At 34.5% G+C, this 23,462-nt stretch overlaps 1 protein-coding gene across 2 annotated transcripts in view; it reads left to right on the plus strand.

Annotated features, from left to right (window-relative positions):
- Positions 1–23,462, plus strand: part of RNF145 (ring finger protein 145) — a 69,781-nt gene that overhangs the window by 11,873 nt on the left and 34,446 nt on the right. For both annotated transcript variants that reach the window (XM_037798812.1, XM_037798811.1), the window contains exons 3-4: positions 7,018–7,126; positions 17,182–17,273. In XM_037798812.1, coding sequence (XP_037654740.1) covers positions 7,018–7,126; positions 17,182–17,273 — 201 coding nt within the window. The remainder of the gene's footprint in view (positions 1–7,017; positions 7,127–17,181; positions 17,274–23,462) is intronic.

The following is a 23,462-nucleotide window of genomic DNA, read 5'->3' on the forward strand; positions in this document are numbered from 1 at the left end:
TAAGCATTTTTAAATGAAATGTTCTTTATTCTTTAGGACAAATTAAACATTCATATCAGTTGAAGGTAAAGCATTCATTCCAGTTTAATGAAATGAGAGGAATGATACTGTGTATTTTCTTTCCCTAGAAAAAAATAATCCAGGGAGTATAATGGAGATGCTTTGGAGTTAGTGGTAAAAGTAATGACTGGTTAAAGAAATCAAAGTCAAGAAATGCAGTCATAAAACAGTTAAAATTTATCTAGAGTAAAAGTCGTGATCCTTAATTTTTAAGTTAATTTTTAGTTTATATATATTGATAGTAACAATGTATTTTTAATGGGTATCGCATAACTCAAGATTGTTTGAAGGATGTATTATAATAGTAATAGTTTGAAAATATTACTTTAGCCCCTTTTATAATTGTCCATCAGTAGGTATATCATTTATGAAATCATGAAGGGTTGTCCTGTCCATATATTGGATTTATTTTTATCTATAGCAGGACTTTCTGGGTTCTAAACTTAGCCCTGAGAATCCTTTTAGCCCTGGAAGAGTGCCAGGTGAGCCATGGTGGGAAGAAGTATGGTATAGCAGAAAATGCAGTGTGGTAGAAGCAGAACACTTGGGTTTGATAGATTTGTCTCTATCTTGGGAAAATCTGTGAAATGAGAAGTTTCCTTTTTGTTGTTAAATGCTGTGATTCTTAGCCCTTTAGTAAAGGCTTTGTATGTTAGCCAATTTGTGGAAGATAATTCCAGTCTGTGGTAGAAGAACAGTTGAGTACTTGGCTTAGATTTTTAGCTTAATCAGCAAAGTAATTCACACTGTGTTTAAAAAAATGTGCTTATCATATAGTACTTCTTAATAGAGTGAAATTTTGATAATAATAACTAATAACCAGAAACATTAATTTTAGAAATTGAATGGGTTCTAGTACTGTTGAAACTGATACTTTAGCTTACAACTTGGGGAACTCAACTGAACTTTCTTATACACTTATTACATTCCATGGTAGAGTAAGCTCAATGATTAAGTGGATAGATATTTTCAGCTTGAACAGTTTTTTGGTTGGAGTAGTCCTTATGTCCAAGATTTATGTAGTGTTTATGTAATGTTCCATTTTATCAAATTTCACCCTTAACTACATTTTTAAATTCTTAAATTTTAAAATAGGTAATATATTTATGTTCAAAAATCAAAAAACATGCAAAGGTATATAGTGAAAAATGTCTCCCTCCCATCTTTGTTCCCCATCCACTAAGTTCTCGCTCCTAGCTCCAGGAAGTAACTACTATTACTATTTTCTTGTGTATAATTCTAAAGATATTTTTATCCATATATAAGCAAATATAACTATATTTTTCTTTTTTTATATACAGATGGTAGATAATATACACTATTCTGAACCTTGGTGGGGTTTTTTTGTTGTTTTAACTTAATGTATCATGAAGTTCTAACTATACTTCTAGATATTCATGAAATAAACCATTGTACTGTTTTTTAACATTGACACTTTGTGTTCTGCGAAATCTTAGAATTCTGATCTAATGTTGAGGCCTTGTCCCCACTCCCCACCCCCCATTGTTTTACAGCTGCATAGTATACATGTACCATAATGTATTAAGCTAATTATTACCCTTTTGGTAACTAATAGTTACCAAAGGTAGTTTCTGTGTTCTATTATTTCATACAACCTTACTTTAAATAACTTTGTGTAACCATAAATTCTATAGGTGCAAATATAACCTTGGAATAAATTGCTAGAAGGGAAATTCCTGGGTTAAAGGATATATACATTTTGTAATGTTGATAGTTACTGCTCTCCATGGGCTTTTAGCATTTTGTACCTCCACAAATAATGGTTTAGAGTACCTAGAATCCCACATCCTTGTAGAAACAGCATGTTAAACTTTTGTGTTTTTGCTGCTATAATAAGTGAAAAATAGAACCTCAGTGTAGTGTTTTTTTCCAAGTTAGAGTATTAATGCCAATAATCCTTTTATTAAAAAGTATATCTGAACTTTAGAAATAGAAAGGGTTAATCAGAAAATTTTTTTAATGGGAGAAGAAAGGTCTTTTATTGATTAAACATACTTTCTTTTTTCTTTTTTTAATGCAGTTTGATTGCATTATATTCACACACTGTACTGTCCATCCAGTGTATACCATCAATGTCAGTGAGGTTTTGATTTGCATTTCTCTTATTATGATGTTGAACTTATTTACATGTTTAAGAAAAATTTATATTTTCGCTTTTGAAAGCAATCAGTTCATGTCCCTTGCCTATTTTTCTATGAGACTGTTGGCCTTTTTCTTACCAATTTGTGGGAGTTTGGTATATGTTAGGGGTATTAGCCCTTTGTGATAAGTTGAAAATATTTTTTCCAGTTTCATTTCTCTTTTGGCTTTGCTTATGACTTTTTTGATATGCAGAGGTTTTTTTTTAATTAACATAATTGGATTTATCTTTTTTTCTTATAGAAGCTTTAGAATCTAGAGTCAGAATTAGAAAAGTCTCCCTTATTCTTGATTTATAAAGAATTCCATCATATTTTATCAAATTATTTTTGGGGTTTCATTTTCTACATTTAAACTTTGCTTCATTTAGAATTTATCTGCATGTATAGTATGCTATAGATAGAATCTTAATTTTTTCTGGATGACTACCCAGTAGTCTCCACATATTTATTGCATTGTTTAGTCCATCTTCTCCTGACTGATTATTATATATTGAATTTTCACATATATTTATTCCATTCGTGGACTTTTTCCTGTTCTTTTAATTTGCCTGCCTATTTGTAGACTAGTGGCACAATCTTATTTATTGAGGATTTAGGTTATACTTTATTGTCTGATAGGGTTAGTCCCTTCATTGTTCTTTCTTTTTCCTCCTTCAGAGTTTGTCTGTTACTGTTTATTTTTCCATATGAATTTTACAATTATCTAGACTGGTTGATCCAAAAACAAAACAAACATTCCTGTTGGTCTTTTTATTGAGATTGCATTATTATTAAAATTTTAAGATAGGATGAAAAGTTAGCTTAAGGATACTAACTTTTCTCTTTGCAGTAACACAGGAGGACTTTCCATGTTAAAAGATTTCTTTTGAGTCCTGGAATATTTTAAAGTTTTTGTGGATATTTGTTGTTCACTTCCTTCCTAGGTATTTTCCTAGGTATTTTATCTTTTTTATTGCTATTGCAAATTGATTTTACCTCCTTTATATGCTCTAATTGTTTGTTATTAAGGAGTTAAGAATAAAGTGTGGAGTGGTAAACTTTATGTTTATAGAATGCTAATTGTGCCTTCAGACTTTGAAGCATTCCAATATGTGTTCTGCCTGAGAACAGCAAAGAGAAGTGACTGTCCAAAGATGACTGGTGGGATGTTAATTATAGAACTGTTTTGCTGGAGAATAGGCTATGAAAAGGGGAATAAAAGAGTATTAGAAAGGTAGAGTGGGATCATTTGTGAAGAGCCCTGAATACACATGGGTATTGTGTTTAATTTGGTAGGTATTGGTGGTGGGCTAATGAAGGTTTTTATAGCAATTGAACTACATCTTAAAGAAGATTAATTAGGTAGTGTTGTGTAGGATGATGGATTGGGGAGGGGAAAAATTTGAATTAAAAAGACCAGTTAGGATTTTAGATAAGAGGTGTAATGATAGCCAGAACTAGGGTGTTAAAAGCTGGAAAGGAAAGAATGGGTGTAACAATCATTTCTGTTGAAACTACTCACAAAAATCAGCCTAAAGTGTAAAACTCAGGCTTCATCTGAGCACTCATTCTGTGGACCTTTCCATGTTAAAGAAGTTATTGCCCACTTCCTCTTCCTTGAAAGTGTTTCTTCCTGATTTTTCTCCTAATTCTGGACATTCCTTTGGACCCTTTAGCTGACTGTTCTTTAGACCTCTTCTTAAGCGTTGTTAATGCCCAGAATTTGGGTTAAGTTTTCATCTCTTGTTGTTTGCGTGATCTCACATAGTTTTGGTTGTAAATCTCTTTCTCCACACTTTTCACTGTTTTCTTGGCCATCTTAGTCAGAAGTTGCTATTGTCTTCTATGATCTTGTGGCACCCAGTTCAGACCTCCAGCATAGCGCTAAGTACTGTACTGCACTGAAGAGTCCATATGTTCATCTGTCTTCTCAACTAGATTATGAGCTCCTTTAAGGAAGGAAGGGGCTTGTGTATTCTCTCTGTCTCCACAGCACCTAGCTAGTGCTTGATACAGAATGAGTGAATTTCTAAATGCCTGTTTTACATCCCTACCTTAAAATCCTATAGATACTTCAACTTGGCATCAAACGGTGAATTCATCACTTTTATCTTACCTCAAGCCTTCTTTCCTCCTTCTGTATTTCTTATGTTATTTAATATTGATAGCAGAGCTGTCCTGTTGGTTACCTAGGTTGTAAAGAACAGAACTATCTTCCTTTCCTTGTTCTCAACCACTTACCCATATATCACCAGAAAGAATTATTTAAACATTTATCATGTAGCTGACTGACCCCATCAACTCTATATGCAAAGCTACTGCTTTATTCCAGGCCCTCCATTTTTTCCATACTACAGTAACCTTAAATAGCAGACTTTGCTTTATAGGAGAAATTTTGTACAGAAATTCATCAGTGTTGTTGTAAGCAGATCATCATTTTTAAATGATGATTTTGTTTTTAATTATCAATTACTATGGGGTAGCTGTATGATTATCAATTTAGTTTGTGGGCTGTTTGGTTAATCGTATAGTGTGAATAATGATGCATTTGTATCAGCAGTATTTTTGGCTTGAATTTTTCCAATAATTAGATTGTATGTACTTGTAGTTCAAATGATAGATATGCTTTTGTTTTAGCATAAGTATTCATAATCCCTTAAAAATCTTGTATAATATACTTTACTATTATCACGGAGTTATTTTTCTACTGGAATGGGTGAAGGGGGTATAGGTGAGCTGTAGGACTTTTCACTGTTTTTTACTTTTTTTTTTTTTTTTTTTTTTTACCCCACTTAAATGAGTTTCTGAAGAATTTGAGAGAACCATTAAGCCAGAGGGCAAAGTGTAAACGCCTTAGTATTACTTACAGGGCTTTATATTGAGGCTGTAGCCATCAGGTCTGTCAGCATCATCTTCCCTTTTCATTTATACCAAATTCTAGTCTGCTCTGCAAAATTTACTGTCCCCTGAAAATGTCGGGGTTTTTTTCTTCCTTTTTTTATTTTTCATTTTAATTTTTTTTGCTTTTATGACTTGTACCTGCTATTCTCTTTTCCTGGAATGTTTCTCTTAGCCTGGCAAAGATCAATTCACCTTTCAAGGTCCAGGTCAAGCTTAATCACTTGTTTCTATAACCATAGCCCTTCTAGTGTTCATCAGTAGCGTATAATACTTTTCTTTTCTCCATGTTTATCTTTTTACTAGACTGTGATTACTTTATTTTTTGTATCTCCCATGCCTAGGAATGTTTATGGCTCATACTTTACATTCAGTAATGTTTGTTTAAGGACTGGATAATTGAGAGAATGAATGAATGAATATGTTCAATCTAGATGATTTGACACTTTTATATAAGATGTGCAGCAGGGAAAGACAAGAATGTTTTGGAAAGGAAAATGGTAGTTCCATTAAAAGAATTTAAGGAGAGGTTTCATGCAATAGGCTAATTAGAAGATTCTTCAGCTACAGACACTTAAAATTCTTATGAATAAAAAGACATCCTTTTAAATGCCTCTAAAGTCATTTGAGATAGGGTTTAACAGAAAAAATGGGGAAGTTATTTTCAAAAAGTAAAAACAAATAGACATGTCTATGAAAACTGGGAAGGGACTTAATGAGGAAGACTCAGCACAGCAGGACTTACTTATAATGGAGTAAAGATGAGTCTGGTTTTAAGTTAGTGTGAATGGGATTTAGGAGTGTGAAGGAGGGTGAGCTAGCTTGCTGAGGTGGGGAGGGAGTTCAGTTGTCAAATCTGAAAACATTTAAGTGGAATATATCTCAGGCACCATGAGATAAGGGATGTGCACTTTGAATAAGAAATGAGTATGTATTTTTGTGTATTTAGTAGGCTTTCGGTAATATTTGTTGATAACATAACATTTGGAAGGGGATATTTGAAGCAGCAAAATAGATCCTTTGAGCTAGATACTTCATAGGGAGAAAAGCAGAGGTTCAGGGACCAATTTCATGTGTTCCTTGGAGAAGGTGAAAAGAAAATGGAGGGGAGAAGTCAGAGGATAGAAGGAAATTCATATCAAAGAATCCAAAGAATAAAAGCATTTAGGGGATAGTTGCCACAGATGCTAGGACAAGGATAAGTAGGATATCTAGATTTGACTTGTAGGTGATTGTTAACTTCCAAGTTTCTTTAGAATGGAAGGGTTAAAACTAGATTGTGGAACGTAAAGGCAGAAATAGGTGGTTAGGAAATAGAGGCAGTGGGTGCAAATGGTTTGAAACATTTGACATTGAAATGAGAAAAGTAGGTAAAAGGTAAAGGAGAAATTAAGGTTAAGACTTTTTTTCAAGATGGGAAGAGCTCTGCATATCCTTTGAAAACAGGTGTAAGAATTGGGGTCGGGAATAATTGAAGATGCAGGAGATAGAATGTCTTTAGGAGTTGCAAAAATAATGTCTTGAGTCAGATGGAAGGGGCAGTCTTAGGAACATTAAGAGAACCAATTCTTTCTGAGAGAGAATTCCTAGAGAGAATGAGAGAATTGGTGTAGAATACATAGGTAGAGATCAAAGAAAGGTAGATGAAAGGAGTCATGTTGCACCAGTGTGTGATGTATTCGATTATAAAGTAGAAGAATCCATACAAAAGAAGTGAAAAATGCTTTATATTTTCAACAAAAAAATCCAGTGTTGTTAATATGATAAACTTACTTTGGTTGTAAGTCAGAAAACTCAGAAGTTATTAAAACTGATATAATAAAGGTAATTTACTTCATGCTCTTTCTATTAGAGTGAAATTAATTGGGAAACAAAATTAGAATCATATTTTATTTATATCTCTTAATTTCTGTTACAGGCTATATCTTAAGTGTTGTGTTACTAACCTTGCCCAGGCAGCATCTGGTTCAGCTTTATTTGTATTTTTTGACTGCTCTGCTCCTCTATGCTGGACATCAAATCTCCAGGTAAGAATGTGACCCAATTTTTGACCTGTATGGCTGAACTTAAAGTTTTCCTTTGCCAATAAAATACTTTTCATGAGCACTGTTCAGAAGGTGAAGTTTTTCTTTAGTAAGTATCCAAAACATTTTTTTTGGTTTTTTTGTTTTGTTTTGTTTTGTTGTTATTAGAGCAGTTGTAAGTTTTTAGAAAGTACAGAATTTCCGTATCGCCTGCCCCCACATTTTCTCCATTATTACATTGTGTATCAGTTTGGAACCTTTGTTACAATTGATGAAACAATATTATTATTATATTATTAACTACAGTCCATAGTTTACATTAGGGTTCTCTCTTTATGCTGTTCGGTTCTGTGGGGTTTTTAAAATTTGTATTCTGGTAACAATATATACAGCCTAAAATTTCTCATTTGAGCCCCTTTAAAATATATATTTATTGATTTTCTCAAAGAACCAACTTCTGGTGTTGTTGGTTCTCTTTATTGTTTTCATGTTCTCAATTTCATTTATTTCTGCTCTAATCTTTGTTATTTCTTTCCTTCTGTTTGCTTTGGGGTTAGTTTGCTGTTCTAGTTCCTCCAGGTGAGCAGCGAAGTCCTTTGGTTTTGCTATTGTGTGTTAATATAGGGGGTTAGGCAATAAATTTCTGTCGCAGCACTGCCTTTTCTGCATCCCATTAGTTTTGATATGTTGTATTCTTGTTTCATTTACCTCGAGATATTTACTGATTTCTCTTGTAACTTCTTTCTGGACCCACTGATTGTTTAAGAGTGTGTTGTGTAGCTTCCATGTATTTGTAAATTTTCCAGCTTTCCATCTGTTTTTGATTTCTAACTTCATTCCATTATGATCCGAGAAAGGGTTTTGTATAATAACGATCTTTTTAACCAAGTATCTTTTTAATAATAGTCTTATTGAGATATAATTCATATAACATTTAGAATATGCAGTTCAGTTGTTTTTAGTGTATTCATAGAATTGTGCATTCATTGCCATAGTTGATTTTAGAACATTTTCATCACACCAAAGCGAAACACTGTACCCATCAGTTGTTACACACCATGTCCCACTATCCCACCCCCCTCCCCATCTTAGGCAACCACCAATCTGTTTTCTATCTGTGGATTTGTCTATTCTAGACATTTCACATAAATAAATTGTATAATATGTGGTCCTTTATGACTGCTGCTTAGCATAATGTTTTCAAGTTTCATTCATGTTGTGGTATATATCATTACTTTCTTTTTATGGCTAAATAATGTTCCCTTGCATTAACATTTTGTTTATTCATTTATTAGTTGATGGAGATTTGGGCTGTTTCTACTTTTTGACTATTCAGAATAATGCCACAATGAACATTTGTTTACAGGTTTTTGCATGGACATATGATTTCTTTTCTCCTGGATATATATTCCAGAGTGGACTTGCTAAATCATATGATAATTCTGTGTTTAACATTGTGAGGAATTGCTACTGTTTTTCAAAAGAGCTATACCATTATGCATTTCCACCATCACTGCATGGGGGTTCTTATTTCTCTACTTTCCCACCAACACTTGTTATCTGTCCTTTTTATTATAACCATCCTGCTGAGTGTGAAATCGTCTTTCACTGTGGTTTTGATTTACATTTCCTTGATGGCTGACTATGTCAAGCATTTCTTCATGTTCTCATTGACCATTTGTATATCTTTGAGAAATGCCTATTCATATCTTTTGCCCATTTTTAAATTGGGTTATTTGTCTTTTTATTGTTGAGTTTAGAAATTCTTTATATTTTTTAGATACTAATCCCATATCAGGTAAATGATTTGTCAAGTTTTCTCCCATTCTGTGAGTTGTCTTTTCACTTTTTTAAAAAAAAAAATTTATTGTGGTAACATATAATAGTTCACATTTTAAGTATACAATTCAGTGGCATTAATTGCATTCACTATGTTGTCTTTTTTACTTCTTTGATGTCCTTTGCAGCTCAAATTTTAAATCTTAACGAAGTCCAATTTATATCTCGTTTCTTTCTGTGCTTATGCTTTTGGTGTCATGTCTAAGAAACCATTGCTTAATCTAAGGTCACATAGATTTATTCCTATTTTCTTTTAAGAGTTTTATAGTTCTTACATTTCGGTCTTTGATCCATTTTGAGCTAAGTTTTGTATATGGTATTAGGTAGGGGTCCAACTTCATTCTTTAATAAGTGCCTATCGATTTGTCCTAGCACCATTTGTTGAAAAGACTTTTGTTCTTTCCTCATTAAACTGTCTTCTCACCCTTGCCAAAAATCAGTTGACCCTAAATGTGAAGATTTATTTTTAGACTCTGAGTTGATCCCTATGTCTTGCCTTATGCCAGCACCATACAGTTTTGGTTACTGTAGCTTTGTTTTAAGTTTGAAATCCAGAAGTTAGACTCCAAAGTATCTTTTTGCTGGACACTTACTTTGTATTTGCCTTACTTTGTGTTCCTCATGTTTCACGTCTGTTTCTTAAAAAGAAACTTAGTTCTAAATCAGCCTTACTTGAACCTATGTTAATTGTAGTTTTAAGTCTTTTTTTGTTTTTATAAATTCAGTGTTATGAATGCTAAAAACATGTAGTTTTATTATATCATTCTGTTATTATTAGTGTCACAAGTTTTTATTACTTTTCAAAGTGTTTAGATGGGAATTTTTTACAGGAAGTTTTTAATCTGCTAAATAACATGTTTTTAGGCTTTGTAACTTGAAGCAGTCTAGTTCTGTCACGACACAGAGTGGTGTGTCCTAAGAAGGAGAACCAATATTTGGATAGCTTTAATGATTAATTTGATATTTCATAATCTAACTTGAAAGACATTTGCAAATATTTTTAAATTGCAAATTCCATAAACTCTTGAGAAGCTAGTTCTCTACCTTCCCATAATACACAAGCTCACATAATGAAGCTGACCATCCTTAAATGAATAAAAGCTTGCTTAAAATATGTCTATAGAAGGGATATAATTTGCATTTCAGAAGAATTAAACATTAGAAAATCTATGGGCTTAGTGTAGTATAAATATTTAGTATTAATTTAGTAATTCTAATTGAATTCTTTAGAATTTGATAAATGCCACTTTTTTTAATTCTTAAAATTACTAAATTACGCTTTCATTTTGAGTGTTGAGAGGAATACATTTTTCAGTGCCAATCCTGCTTTAATATTGAGACTGTCCAGAACTATGAGAAGAAAAGTAAAGCTCTGCAGACTGACGTGACCATTATGAGTGTGTTTGTAGTTCACATCCACAGTTATGTGTTTTTCTCTAAAATTTTTAAACTCCAGTATTCTAAATATTGTCGTATTTATGAACCAATACATCAATTTTATGTCTGTGTGATTTGAATTAAGAGCCCCAGTAGAACTGGGTTTCAAACAATGAAAGTAATACGCTTTTCACCTTGACTCTTGGGCATGTAAGTATGGTTTCAAACATAAGTCTTTCCCAAGAGTTACTCATATGTAAAATTCAGATAGCCGGCTTTCTGTTTTATGAAAGTTTGTAGAATTCAAAACTGTAGATCAGGGTTTCTTAACCTCAAGGAATATTGGCATTTGGGACCAGGTAATTCTTTGTTGTGGGGTCTGTCCTGTGCACTGTAGGCTGTTAGCAACACCAGTGTGTCTACTCATTAGATGCCAGGAGCACCCTTTCCCCACCAGCTGTGTTCAGACGTTGGCAAGTATCATCCCCCCTGGGAGACAGAATTATCCTCTGTTGAGAACCACTGCTGTAGATGAGGAAGAAATTGTTAAAATGAGTTTTATCATTCATATACTAAACTTTTAATTTTGGCAGGAATAAAGCTGATCTATTTCAGTGTTTGATAAGTTTTCTTCTTTTGAATATTATCAGACTTGAGTACTAAATATCTAAGGGGCCAGAAGGAAGATGAAAAGAGAAGCAAGATAACAGAGACAATTTCAGTAATTAAACCCTGGATAAATGAACTGTTAAATTCCTAGCACAATTCTGAGGATATAGTAGGGGTGTGTGTGTGTAAATATACAGTATTTATAGTAGGATCTCAAATACATGTATTGTATTTGACTGTCTCGATGTCTAGGGTCTCTTAAATTGAAGAGTGCTTTTTGTTTGCAATATTGGTAAGATAACATGGAGGGCTAGCCACTTCATTTTGTGTAAAAGTATATTAGGTTTCTTTGGAATTAACGTTGTTTGGAAGTTTGAAGTAGGTGACCAGGGTGTACAGGTTGTTCCTAGTTTGTCCGGTGACTCAGCCAGATGGATTGTTTAAGGGAAAGGATTGTGTGTAAAGGATCTTTAATCAGTTGGTAAAGTAGTAAGCACTTATGTTTTTGTTTTTAGTTGTTTACTTTTTAGCAAGCGTTTTCCTAACTGCAGGCTATTCCTGAAGCCCTCTTTCATACATCTTTACCCATTTCGTGTGCCCCAAACAGTTTTAGTCAAAGGAGTAGATACTCTCATAGATGACTAGAGAACTAGATTTTCAAAGTGTTTAGTTTATTAGTGTTCATGATTGATTGTCAGCATTCCACAAACTGCACAAATGAAGAGAGATTTAAGAAGGAAAAGATTTAATCACTTAAGGTAGCAGAATTTCTCGTTCTGACAAACTTTCTACACTTTACCATGTACATCTTCTAAACTGAAAAATCGTAATATTCCTCTTGAACATCTCATCTGTTTCGGTCTTAAAATGATTATAACATTTTGTTAAAAATCAGAATTTCAGGGCTCTTGCCTCAAATTAACTGATTTTTGGCCTAGAATGTCACATAGCCCTTTGGATAATTCCTACTTTGGATCCTTATTTTTTTATATTTTAGTATTGTGAATGACCCACTCTTTGGGGTCTGATTAACTAACGGTTGTCCCTGCCAGCATGGGATGCCCTGAAGTTGTCCATTGGTTAAATATAGAGATCTTCATTAACATCGATCCTTATTTCAGTTCTCCTCTACAATTTGGGAGGCAGTGTCCAGATCTTCCTGTCAGAAGGAACAGCTCAGTAGTGGCTGGTAGGCTTCACCAAAGCCATTGCTTGGATCTGTGTTCAGCTGGTCCAAAGTGGGCTTTCTGTAGGCTCTAGTCTGCAGGCCCTCTGGGCCTGGCTGCCTTTACTGAGGTGGGGCTTATTAGCCAAACTGGGAGGAATTAACCAAACAGGGAGGATTTTGAAGTGTTGTCTTATTATTGTTATTATAACTATCCTTATCATTACAGTATTTGTTAAATTATTTTACTCAGTGTCCAAATACCCTTTTTTAAAATATTATTTTAAAATTTCCAAAATTTACAAATACCTTACCTACCTCACCAAGCAACAACTCTCCCTTCTTCTCCTTTCCCATCTCCTGGTAACTTGTTATCTACTTTCTGTATTTATGAATTTGCTATTTCTAGATACTTCATATATGTGAAATCATACAGTATTTGTCCTTACGTGCCTTACTTATCAGCATAATACCTTCCTGTCACCCATGTTGTATGTATCAGAACTTCATTACTTTTTTACAACTGAATAATATTCCATTGTGTATATGTACCAGATTTTGTTTATTCATTCATCTGTTGATGGACATTTGGGTTGTTTCCAGCTTTTAGCTATTGTGAATAATGTTGCTGTGAATTTGGTGTGCAAGAGTAGTCTGCTTGAGTCCCTGTTTTCATTGTCCTTAGGTATATACCTAAGAATGGAATTGTCAGGTCATATGGTAATTCTATGTTTAACTCTTTGAGGAACCACCATACTGCTTTTCACAGTGGCTGCACCTTTTTACATCCCCACCAACAATGCACAAATATTCCAGTTTCTCCATATCTTCTCCAGCACTTGTTATTTCCCACTTTTTAAATAATAAAAGCATCCCAGTGAGTGTGGATGTGGAGGACTATCTTGAGAGTGTAGTTGAGCAAAGGGGAGAGGATCTAAGGGCCTAGGGAAGATATTAATTTCTGTGGTAGAATGACTAAAACCAGGAATCTGCTTGGACAGTAATGGGGAGAGTACAGTGTAAGGAGAGAGCTATTCCTAGGATCTTAGAGCAGAGCATAAAAAGAGACCGAATGAGAGGAAACTGCTTAAATTGGGGTGTTCTCATGGTCTGAAAGTTGATTATTTATTCTTCTGGAGTGCAGACCTCCGTTGGTGTCCTGTAATCTTAACGAATCACAAAATAGTGAAGAATATACAGAGAGTGAAAAAGAATTAAAAAGGAAATCATGAAAAGGATGAGATAGTTGAGAGGAGATTTTAAAAAAACACAAAGATATAGGGTAGAATAAAAGAAAAGGAAATAGTTACATTAAAACATTTTATAACTCAATAAAATAGAATGAGAGGTAAAATACTTAGAAGTAAAAGGCTAGATAGAACTAGCTAAATGAAAAAGTAAGAACCTAGAAGTGAAAGGAATTAAAAGATAAATAACATTTTAAAATAGAGCCCTGAACCTAAAACTGAAATCTTTTTAAAAATTTTAGAAGCCTTCACAGAATCCTGTATTTTTCTTGCAGTACTTATCACAACTGTAATGAAAAAATTGTTAGGGTAACTGTGTGGCTCCCCTCCTTGTTTGTAAGCTTCACTATGGCAGGGATTGTGTCTATCTTGCTTACTGCAGTAATCAAGGGCCTAGCAGAGTACTAGCAACATATTATATAAAGAATAAATTCTTTTTGAGGGAAAAAAAAGTACAGAAAATGTTAATTTTCTTTAGAATTTTTTTATGCGTGATTAGAACTTACAGTAGGAGACTAAAGAAAGACAAAGAAGCTTTGAAAAAGCAAGTAAATTGAAGGAGCCTTGAAGTAATGGAATACAATTTGCAAGTGTCTCAGCAATACGAAGTTCTAGAATAAAGCTGAGTTATACTTTAAAACATTAATAATATAATGACAAAACCAAACTGGAAGAAAAACATGACAGGGAACCCAACTCTGCAGTCTCTTTCTCTTATCCTCTCACTTTGAGATGGCTCCTTGGGACTGAAGTCGTTTTTGGGTAACTTTTGAGTTTTCTCTTTGGGGCTAGAGCTCTTTTAGCTGCCCCCCCCCCCCCGCATTATTTTGGTAAATGTATGTATAACATAAAATTTGCCATTTTAACCATTTTCCACTGTACAGTTGAATGGTATTAATTACTTTTACATTGTGCTACCATCGCTGCCTTCCACTACTAAAACTTTTTCATCACCCAAAACGGAAACCTTTACCTATTAAGCAATAGCTGCCCATTTCCCCTTCCCCTTAGATTAGGTAACCTCTAATCTACTTTCTGTCTCTGAATTTATTCTAGATATTTCATATAAGTGGAATCATACAATATCTGTCCTTTTGTGACTGGCTTATTAGCGTAGTGTCTTCGAGAGTCATCTGTGTTGTTGCATCTATCGAATTTCATTCCTTTTTATGGCTTTCCCCCTTTTTTTATTGAGGTGAAATTTACATAACAAAATCATTTCACAGTAAATTATTCATTGGCACTTAATACATCACAGTGTTTTGCAACCACCACCTCTATCTAATTCCAAAATATTTCCATCACTTCAAATTAAAGCCCATGTCCATTAAGCAGTTGATTCCCACTCTGCCCCTCCTGTCAGTCCCTGGCAATCAGCAATCTGCTTTCTGTCTCTGTGTGTTGACTCTGGCCCTTTTTTTTAACTGGACCAGTTGGAGAGGGATATGCTTTGGCCAAAAAGAATTACTGGACTTTAAAGACCCTAGGTAGTACTGGTGCCCAGAGTTACATCTCTTTAAAATACAAATTTATTTCTTTAATAGTATTTTCGAAGACTCTGTAAGTATAAATGGTATTTATATTTATGTGTATGTTTTATTTTAAACTTTATAACTCTTAATGCTTTAGCTTTCTATCCTAAAATTATATAAAATATAATAATAAGTACATTAATGGTTACTTAGAGTAACCAGAAAATTATATGTAAATTGCACCTGTAGCATTTGTGTTTCTCTACATTCCTGTTTGTGTCACAATAACATGAGTGTTAATATGAACTAAATATTATAAACAAACTCATGGAGTTGATATCTAGAATATAGGTTACCGGAAGATAGAATGAGGGTAGAGAATGAGGAGCTGATGCTTAATTTGTGCAGAATTTTTAATAAGGTTTATTGCAAATGTCTGGAAATGGATAGAGGTTGTGGTAGCACATTCTTGTGAGTATAATTAACAGTACTGAATCACGTGTGTGAATATGTGATTGAAAGGTGAAATTTTGGGTTATGTATGTCACTAGAAGGAAAGCTAGAGGATGAAACATGGGACTGTATAATAGTGAACCCTATTATGAACAATGAAAGTGGTGCATAGTACAATATAAGAATGTTCTTCCATGAACTAGAACAAATGTATGTCACTATTACACAGTATTAATAGTGTGGTATATGGAGTAAAAATACACCTAATGCAAACTGAACTATAGTTAATAGTAATATTTTAATATTCCTCCATCAGTTGTAACAAAGATACCACAACAGTGCTAAGTGTTAATAATAGGCGGCTAGAATGGGTTTTCTTTTTGGAGCAGTGAAAATGTTCTGAAATTGATTGTGGTGATGAAAGCACAAATTTGTAATTATACCAAGAGCCACTGATTGCCTACATTGGATGGATTGTATGGTGTGTGAATAAACTGCTTTAAAAAAAAGACACAAGTGTCATTTTGGTCTGAATAATTATTTGTTTTGGGAGCTGACCTGTGTCTTATAGAATGTTTAGCAGCATCCTTGGCCTCTACTCACTAGATGCCAGTAGCATCCCTCTCCCCTAGTTGTGACAACCAAAAACATCTCCAGACAATGCTAGATATTCTCTGGGGGAGAGACTCTGCATTAAAATCATTCCTTTTGAGAATTTGGCTTTCTCTTTCAGTAGAAAGAGAATATAAATATATAAGTGTTAGAAATAGTAAGTGATAGAGGACAATTGCTAAATCACCCATGAAGCTTGGTTAATATTAATTTTTATAATTATTCCTAAAACTGTTTATATTCCTTTAAAATTTTTATTTTAGTTTTTAATTTTGATTTTTGGCAATACTCTTCTGGATGATTATGTAAGGGTCATGCCTTGTCTGGTTATGCTATCATGAAGAAATTATCTTGATTTTCTAGTCAGAAGTGGTTTTATTGAAAACATAAATACAGCAGTATGAGTTTGTTCAGAAATATTAAAAATTGTTTCAAACTGTTTTAAAATACTATGAATAAGGCATTCAACATTTGAAAAGAGGAAGAATTTCTTTACATAAATTTATTTTCTTTGATGTCAAAAGTGTCTTTCGATGTTAGTGTTCCCCTTTCTGTGTTCCCTGCAAATGCCCTTTAAAAGCTCTGCTTTTTTCAGAGTGCAGACTCTCAGGTTACTACTTAAATATCATTATTTCTGTTATCACTTGTGAAATGAATGAAATTTATAAGGAATCTTTGATCTAAAATTTGTTTCAAAACAAATATGTATGTATCCCACTTAATATTACAGTTCTCATCATAGACTCCCTGTAGAGTTGAAAATGACCATTTTTAAAGAGTGTCTTGCTATGAGTTAATTTTCTAACTGACTCACAGATTTTCACCTGTGTAAAATGGAATATAATTGGAGGCAAAACTCTGGGGAAAATAGGGCTGGGGATATAGTGATGGAGAAGAGCCAAAAGAGGAGAATTTAATGTAATACTAGTATTAATCAGTAAGTTAAGTAATAGCATTTAGAAATGTTGTCTCAACTGGCTTTTTATGGTCATAAAATATTTTTAAAGACAATGGGAAGAAAGAGAATCCCAAAAAGTAGAGGTTTGGCTGCCTTCTCTGCATAGTAAAATTCAGTTTCAGTAGACTGCGTCTCTTTCCACTGCATAGAAGGAGAGGAAGGTCATTCCTGTTTAATCCTTTATTCCTAAGTGCTTCCAATGTATAGATGTGGAAACAAGTTCTTAACATAATGTGCTTTCATAGGAATACTGTGCTGTGGCTACTTTTCTCCCCCATATGTGCTAGAAATGTTTCTAATGCTTTCTTTTCATTTTACTGTTTTAGGGACTATGTTAGGAGTGAACTGGAGTCTGCCTATGAAGGACCAATGTATTTAGAACCTCTCTCCATGAATCGGTTTACCACAGCCTTAATAGGTAAGTATTATAAAAGAGTTAAAAGTGTAGGTAGGAAACAACCAGTCTATAAAATTGTGGCATCCTTACTTGAAAAAACTTGGAAACTCAGTTATTCACAGTAACTCTTTTCCAAATACACCCATTGTTGAATGTTGCATTTTTTAATGTTCATAGGTGTTTCTTATTTTATGCATTTATAATCACATTATACATAGTCCATAGTTGCTTATTTCTTTTTTTTTTAAAAAAGGTTATCTTAAGTATTGGGGAAGATTAATTTTTAAATAAAGTCAATTTTTTACTTTGTGAGATTAAACTATATAATATCTTACATTTGTTGTCGTTGAAAGCCATCACCCCAGCAGTCTAATAAAAATAAATTTCCAGAAACATCAAGAACTAGAGATGTGATTGAAAGATTCAGGTAGCAGAATGGTGAAAGAGAAATGTTGTCTTAGGCCCAAAGACAGTATGTATCAGTGAAGTCCCGGGCACTTACGGAAAAGGAAGTGAGAGAAAACCTGTTTTGTGACTCTTAAACTCACCCATGTTAAAGGGTATTAAAAGGTCCGGTATTGGATACTGAAGGAGGATTTCTTCAGAGAGAGCTGTTTTCTCAGACATGCCTCTCCATTCTTTCATGGCTAGAGAATTCAGTAATAGACCACTTGGAAAGCTTGACACATCGCCTGTGGAGTAATGTCTCAGGCCTGAAAACCTAAAGCTGCACTGTACAAAACCAGCCATGTGTGGCTATTGAGGTGTGCTCTAAGTGTAAAATACACACCCACTTTCAAAGACTATAGTGCAAAAAAAAAAAATGCAGATTGAATGTGTTTTGATAATATTTGGGGCATATAGGTGAAATAAAATATATTGCTGAAATTAATTTCATCTGTTTCTTTTTACATTTAAAAATATGGCTACTAGAAAATTTTAAATTACATAGGTGGCTCGTATTATGGTTCTAATCTGATCTAAAGAGCTGGCAGTGGGCTGACTGGCTGTTGAGTTTTTGACTGTAGAGTGAAAATACCTTGTGGGATTCTTCTGTATCTTTCGATTTGTGGAGGAAAAGAATGTGAGTTTTCTGTGGACTGGACAAGATCCCCAAGAGCATCTGTGGGATTTTCTTAGATCCTGTCCAAGAGAGGTCCCCTTAGAGGGATAAAAGAACACTAACAGGGATTGAATTTCCAGATTCCTAGGAGCAGAGGAAAGACCCAAAAACAGCCAGAGGAGGGTACATGTCAAGCATCAAGGGTACTGCAGGTGTGAGATCCACAGTGATTGGAACAGTTTCAGAAGAGGTCATACAAGTGCCCAGGAGAGGGAAAGTCAGTTTTAAACACCCTAAGTCCAGAGAGCACCACCATCAGATCGTCATAAGAGTACAGGTCAAGTAAGAGTTTTCCTGCTTCCCTCCCTCTCCTTCTTCCCTACCTGCCCCAATCCTGGATGAGCCACGGGAAAAGAGGAGGACTCCTGCCGCAACCTCTGCACTCCCTTCCCCAACTGTAAGGCTTCCTACTATATCCCCCTAGCAGGCCTGAGCTAGATTAAGGGAGAAGCCTCAACTTTAAATCAGCTTCAGAATTTTGATTATTATTAGGTTGACATTGTGTAACCTAAGGGAGACTAGAAAAGTCATGAGACTTGCCTTAGATTTTGTCTAGGGGCAGGAGAAGAACTAATCTCCATAGAATGGATTTTAAAAAACACTAGGAGACAAAAATAAAGTTGCTTTATGAGTATATTCTATGAGTTGGTATATTCAGTAATGGTAACATTCAGTTATGAAAATATTTTGCTAGGTTAGAAAACTTTTATTCTCTTTTATTTCGTGAAAGATGCAATTTAGTATAAATCTGAAATATTTCCTTAAATTTTTCCATCAGTGACTATGGTAGTCTCTGTGTCTAGTATTTACTTATCTAATTCAATTGACTGAAAATAAAACAATATCCATAAACTGTTAAGTAGCCTGTTTTCTTCTGACTTTGATTTTAAAATATCTTCTTACTTCTTTTCTTCCATATCACTTAATGAACTTTTAATGAAAAACTAGTTTGAATATGCCCACATTTTTTTAGGATTGGAAACTTCTTGGAGATATTTCTAATCATGGAATCCTGAAATCCAGAAAGTTCATTGTGATTTTGATTTGTTCCAAATTACTAGAAAGAATAGGCACATCAAAAAATAAGCAACTTTTAATTCTTTGGGGAACTACAGGGGTAATTCCACTAACAGTATGACTCCTTTCACATAAACAGAATGAAACAGAACTAAATTCTCTTAATGAGTGTATATCATATGAATCATATTCTTCCATGAAAGAAGATAAATGGAGCCTTATAACCCAGATCTGAGCACAGACTTATGTGCTGGCATAGATGTAGGGGAATTTTCAGTGCTCAGAGGAAGTTTACATCATGCTGAACAAGGAAATTTAAATATAACTGTGAGTACAGTGAAAGTTAGATGTGGCAGATTGAAATTTCATACTTGTTACTAGTTTTTAAAGCATTCCCTCCAAGCACTTTATTTTTTAAACATGTAACTTTCTTATTTTATTTGTATATTTTTTTAATCAAAGAAATGCCATAATTTTCTGAAGACAATCAGCATTCTTCTGTCCCATCTGTCTTCACTCTCATACGTCATTCCCCATTGGCCCCTTCTTTCAGTTCATGATAATTTCTTCTTCTTTGTACCTTTCTGGAAATCCTGTTAGTTGGATGTGGATCTCCTACATTAAGCCTCTAATTTTCTTACTGTTCTATTTTCCTTTCTCTGTCTTTTCTGGGGGTGGGTGGGGTGGGTGGGGAGGTCTTTATGACTTTCTGAGAATTTTCTCATCTTTCAACCATTTTATTGCATTTTTGTTTCTGCTACTTATTTTTAATATATAAGAGCTTGTTTTCTCTGAAGACTTCCTTTGTTATAGCAGCCTTTTAAATTCATAGTTGTATTATTTATGACATTATATATTGTATTATATATTACATATAAAGTATATTATGAAATTATAAATATAATTATATATGTTATAATTTATTTGAAGCTTTCTTTCGCGCCTTGCATTGTCTCCGTTTCCTCTGAGTTTGTTTTTCTGTTTGTTTTGTTCCTCATCTTTCATAGTAGAGCAGTATTTCTTAAGCTTAACTACATATTGAAATCACCTGGATATATTAAAATACACACACACACACACACACACACACACACACAATTACTGATGCCTAGGCCCTGTTGGAGATTGATTAAGCCACAAGTTCTTCTCAAAAGTATGGGAATTCTTGATTGATCATTTGTATTAAAGTGAATTATTAACTTGTTAATTGGAAGTGAAGCTCTTTAGGACTTAACTAATCAAATGGGACTAATTATTTTTTTGAGGGGAGGAGTCCCCAGTTTTAAGTTTTATAGGTCTTTTTACTTGGATGGGTCTGTTTCTCCAGAGAGAAATACTTCTATCCCCTGTAGGGTCAGCAGGTGGCAAGGTAATAAACTTGGTGGCAGTGTTCAGGGAACTGAAGATATCTCACTTTTGGGGTATGGACTTGTATTTAATCCCTTATTTTCATTTGGGCATCTCATCTCTGCTCTTGGCTGTAGGTGATGTCCAGGAGCCTCAGTTTCAGCCTCTCCAGAGAGCAAACTTCAGTCTTCTCCCAGAGTGGGGAAAAGAGTAGTGGCCTGGCTAAAAACTCTTTGAATTGCCGTGTATCTCTTATTGTTTCCTTACGGATTAAAATTAATGCTCTGTGGAGAAGATACCACATGTATTTTAAAAGATAGTAGATTGTTATAAATGTTTAGCCTTGTGTAAAAATGGTTTCCATTTTTGCATGCTTATGACGGTAATATGGATAGACACAAACAAAAGTACCCAAAATGTTTTTGGTTTTGCTTTTGATTGGTAAAATGGGAGAGAATTGGACTAAATGATTCTTAAGTTAATCTGGAAGAATATATGTTGAAAAATCTCCGTGAAATTCTGAAAGCAATGAGAGGAGACTTGTCCAGTCAGAGAAATAGAACAGCGTGGTACTGTCATCAGAATGGACAGATCAATGAAAAAGCATTAGCACAAACCCAAATATATAAAAGATTTTGAAGTATACTAAAGTGGCAATTTAAATAATGAGAAAAGAGTAGATGATTCTAACATCTAGTTTTGAGACAACTGACTAAACATCTGGAAAAACACAGTTTCATCTTTTTATCTGATTGCAAAATAAATTCCAGGTGTATTTTTTTTTATCATCATTTTATTGAGATATATTCACATAACACGCAGTCATACAAAACAAATTGTACTTTCGATTGTTTACAGTACCATTACATAGTTGTACATTCATCACCTAAATCAATCCCTGACACCTTCCTTAGCACACACACAAAAATAACAAGAACAATAATTAGAGTGAAAAAGAGCAATTGAAGTAAAAAAGAACACTGGGTACCTTTGTCTGTTTGTTTCCTTCCCCTACTTTAATACACATCCATCCATAAACTAGACAAAGTGGAGTTTGGTCCTTATGGCATTCCCAATCCCATTGTCACCCCTCATAGGCTACATTTTTATACAACTGTCTTCGAGATTCATGGGTTCTGGGTTGTAGTTTGATAGTTTCAGGTATCCACCACCAGCTACCCCAATTCTTTAGAACCAAAAAAGGGTTGTCTAAAGTGTGCGTAAGAGTGCCCACCAGAGTGATCTCTCGGCTCGTTTTGGAATCTCTCTGCCACTGAAGCTTATTTCATTTCCTTTCACATCCCCCTTTTGGTCAAGAAGATGTTCTCCATCCCACGATGCCGGGTCTACATTCCTCCCCGGGAGTCATATTCCACGTTGCCAGGGAGATTCACTTCCCTGGGTGTCTGATCCCACGTAGGGGGGAGGGCAGTGATTTCACCTTTCAAGTTGGCTTAGCCAGAGAGAGAGGGCCACATCTGAGCAACAAAGAGGCATTCAGGAGGAGACTCTTAGGCACAAATACAGGGAGGCCTAGCCTCTCATTTGCAGCAACCATCTTCCCAAGGGTAAAACTTATGGTAGAGGGCTCAACCCATCAAACCACCAGTCCCCTATGTCTGTGGTCATGTTAGCAACCATGGAGGTGGGGTAGGCGAATACCCCTGCATTCTCCACAGCCTCCTCAAGGGGGCACTACATCATTTTTTTTTCCTTGTTTTTCTTTCTTTTTTTTTTTTTTAACTTTCCCTTCTTTTTTAAATCAACTGTATGAAAAAAAAAGTTAAAAAGAAAACAAACATGCAATAAAAGAACATTTCAAAGAGACCATAACAAGGGAGTAAGAAAAAGACAACTAACCTAAGATAACTGCTTAACTTCCAACATGTTCCTACTTTACCCCAAGAAAGTTACATAATATAGCAACATTTCAGTGAACTTGTTCCTACTACATCCATCAGAAATTAACAGACCATAGTCATTTCTGGGCATCCCCAGAACATTAAATAGCTTATCTGTTCTTCTTGGATTATTGTTCCCCCTTCCTTAATTGCTCTCTACTGCTAGTTCCCCTACATTCTACATTATAAACCATTTGTTTTACATTTTTCAAAGTTCACATTAGTGGTAGCATATAATATTTCTCTTTTTGTGCCTGGCTTATTTCGCTCAGCATTATGTCTTCAAGGTTCATCCATGTTGTCATATGTTTCACCAGATCGTTCCTTCTTACTGCCGCGTAGTATTCCATCGTGTGTATATACCACATTTTATTTATCCACTCATCTGTTGAAGGACATTTGGGTTGTTTCCATCTCTTGGCAATTGTGAATAATGCTGCTATGAACATTGGCGTGCAGATATCTGTTCGTGTCACTGCTTTCCGATCTTCCGGGTATATACCGAGAAGTGCAATCGCTGGATCGAATGGTAGCTCTATATCTAGTTTTCTAAGGAACTGCCAGACTGACTTCCAGAGTGGCTGAACCATTATACAGTCCCACCAACAATGAATAAGAGTTCCAATTTCTCCACATCCCCTCCAGCATTTGTAGTTTCCTGTTTGTTTAATGGCAGCCATTCTAACCGGTGTTAGATGGTATCTCATTGTGGTCTTAATTTGCATCTCTCTAATAGCTAGTGAAGCTGAACATTTTTTCATGTGTTTCTTGGCCATTTGTATTTCCTCTTCAGAGAACTGTCTTTTCATATCTTTTGCCCAT

Source organism: Choloepus didactylus, chromosome 11 (assembly GCF_015220235.1).
Source record: "Choloepus didactylus isolate mChoDid1 chromosome 11, mChoDid1.pri, whole genome shotgun sequence".
In the NCBI taxonomy this organism is placed as follows: domain Eukaryota; kingdom Metazoa; phylum Chordata; class Mammalia; order Pilosa; family Megalonychidae; genus Choloepus; species Choloepus didactylus.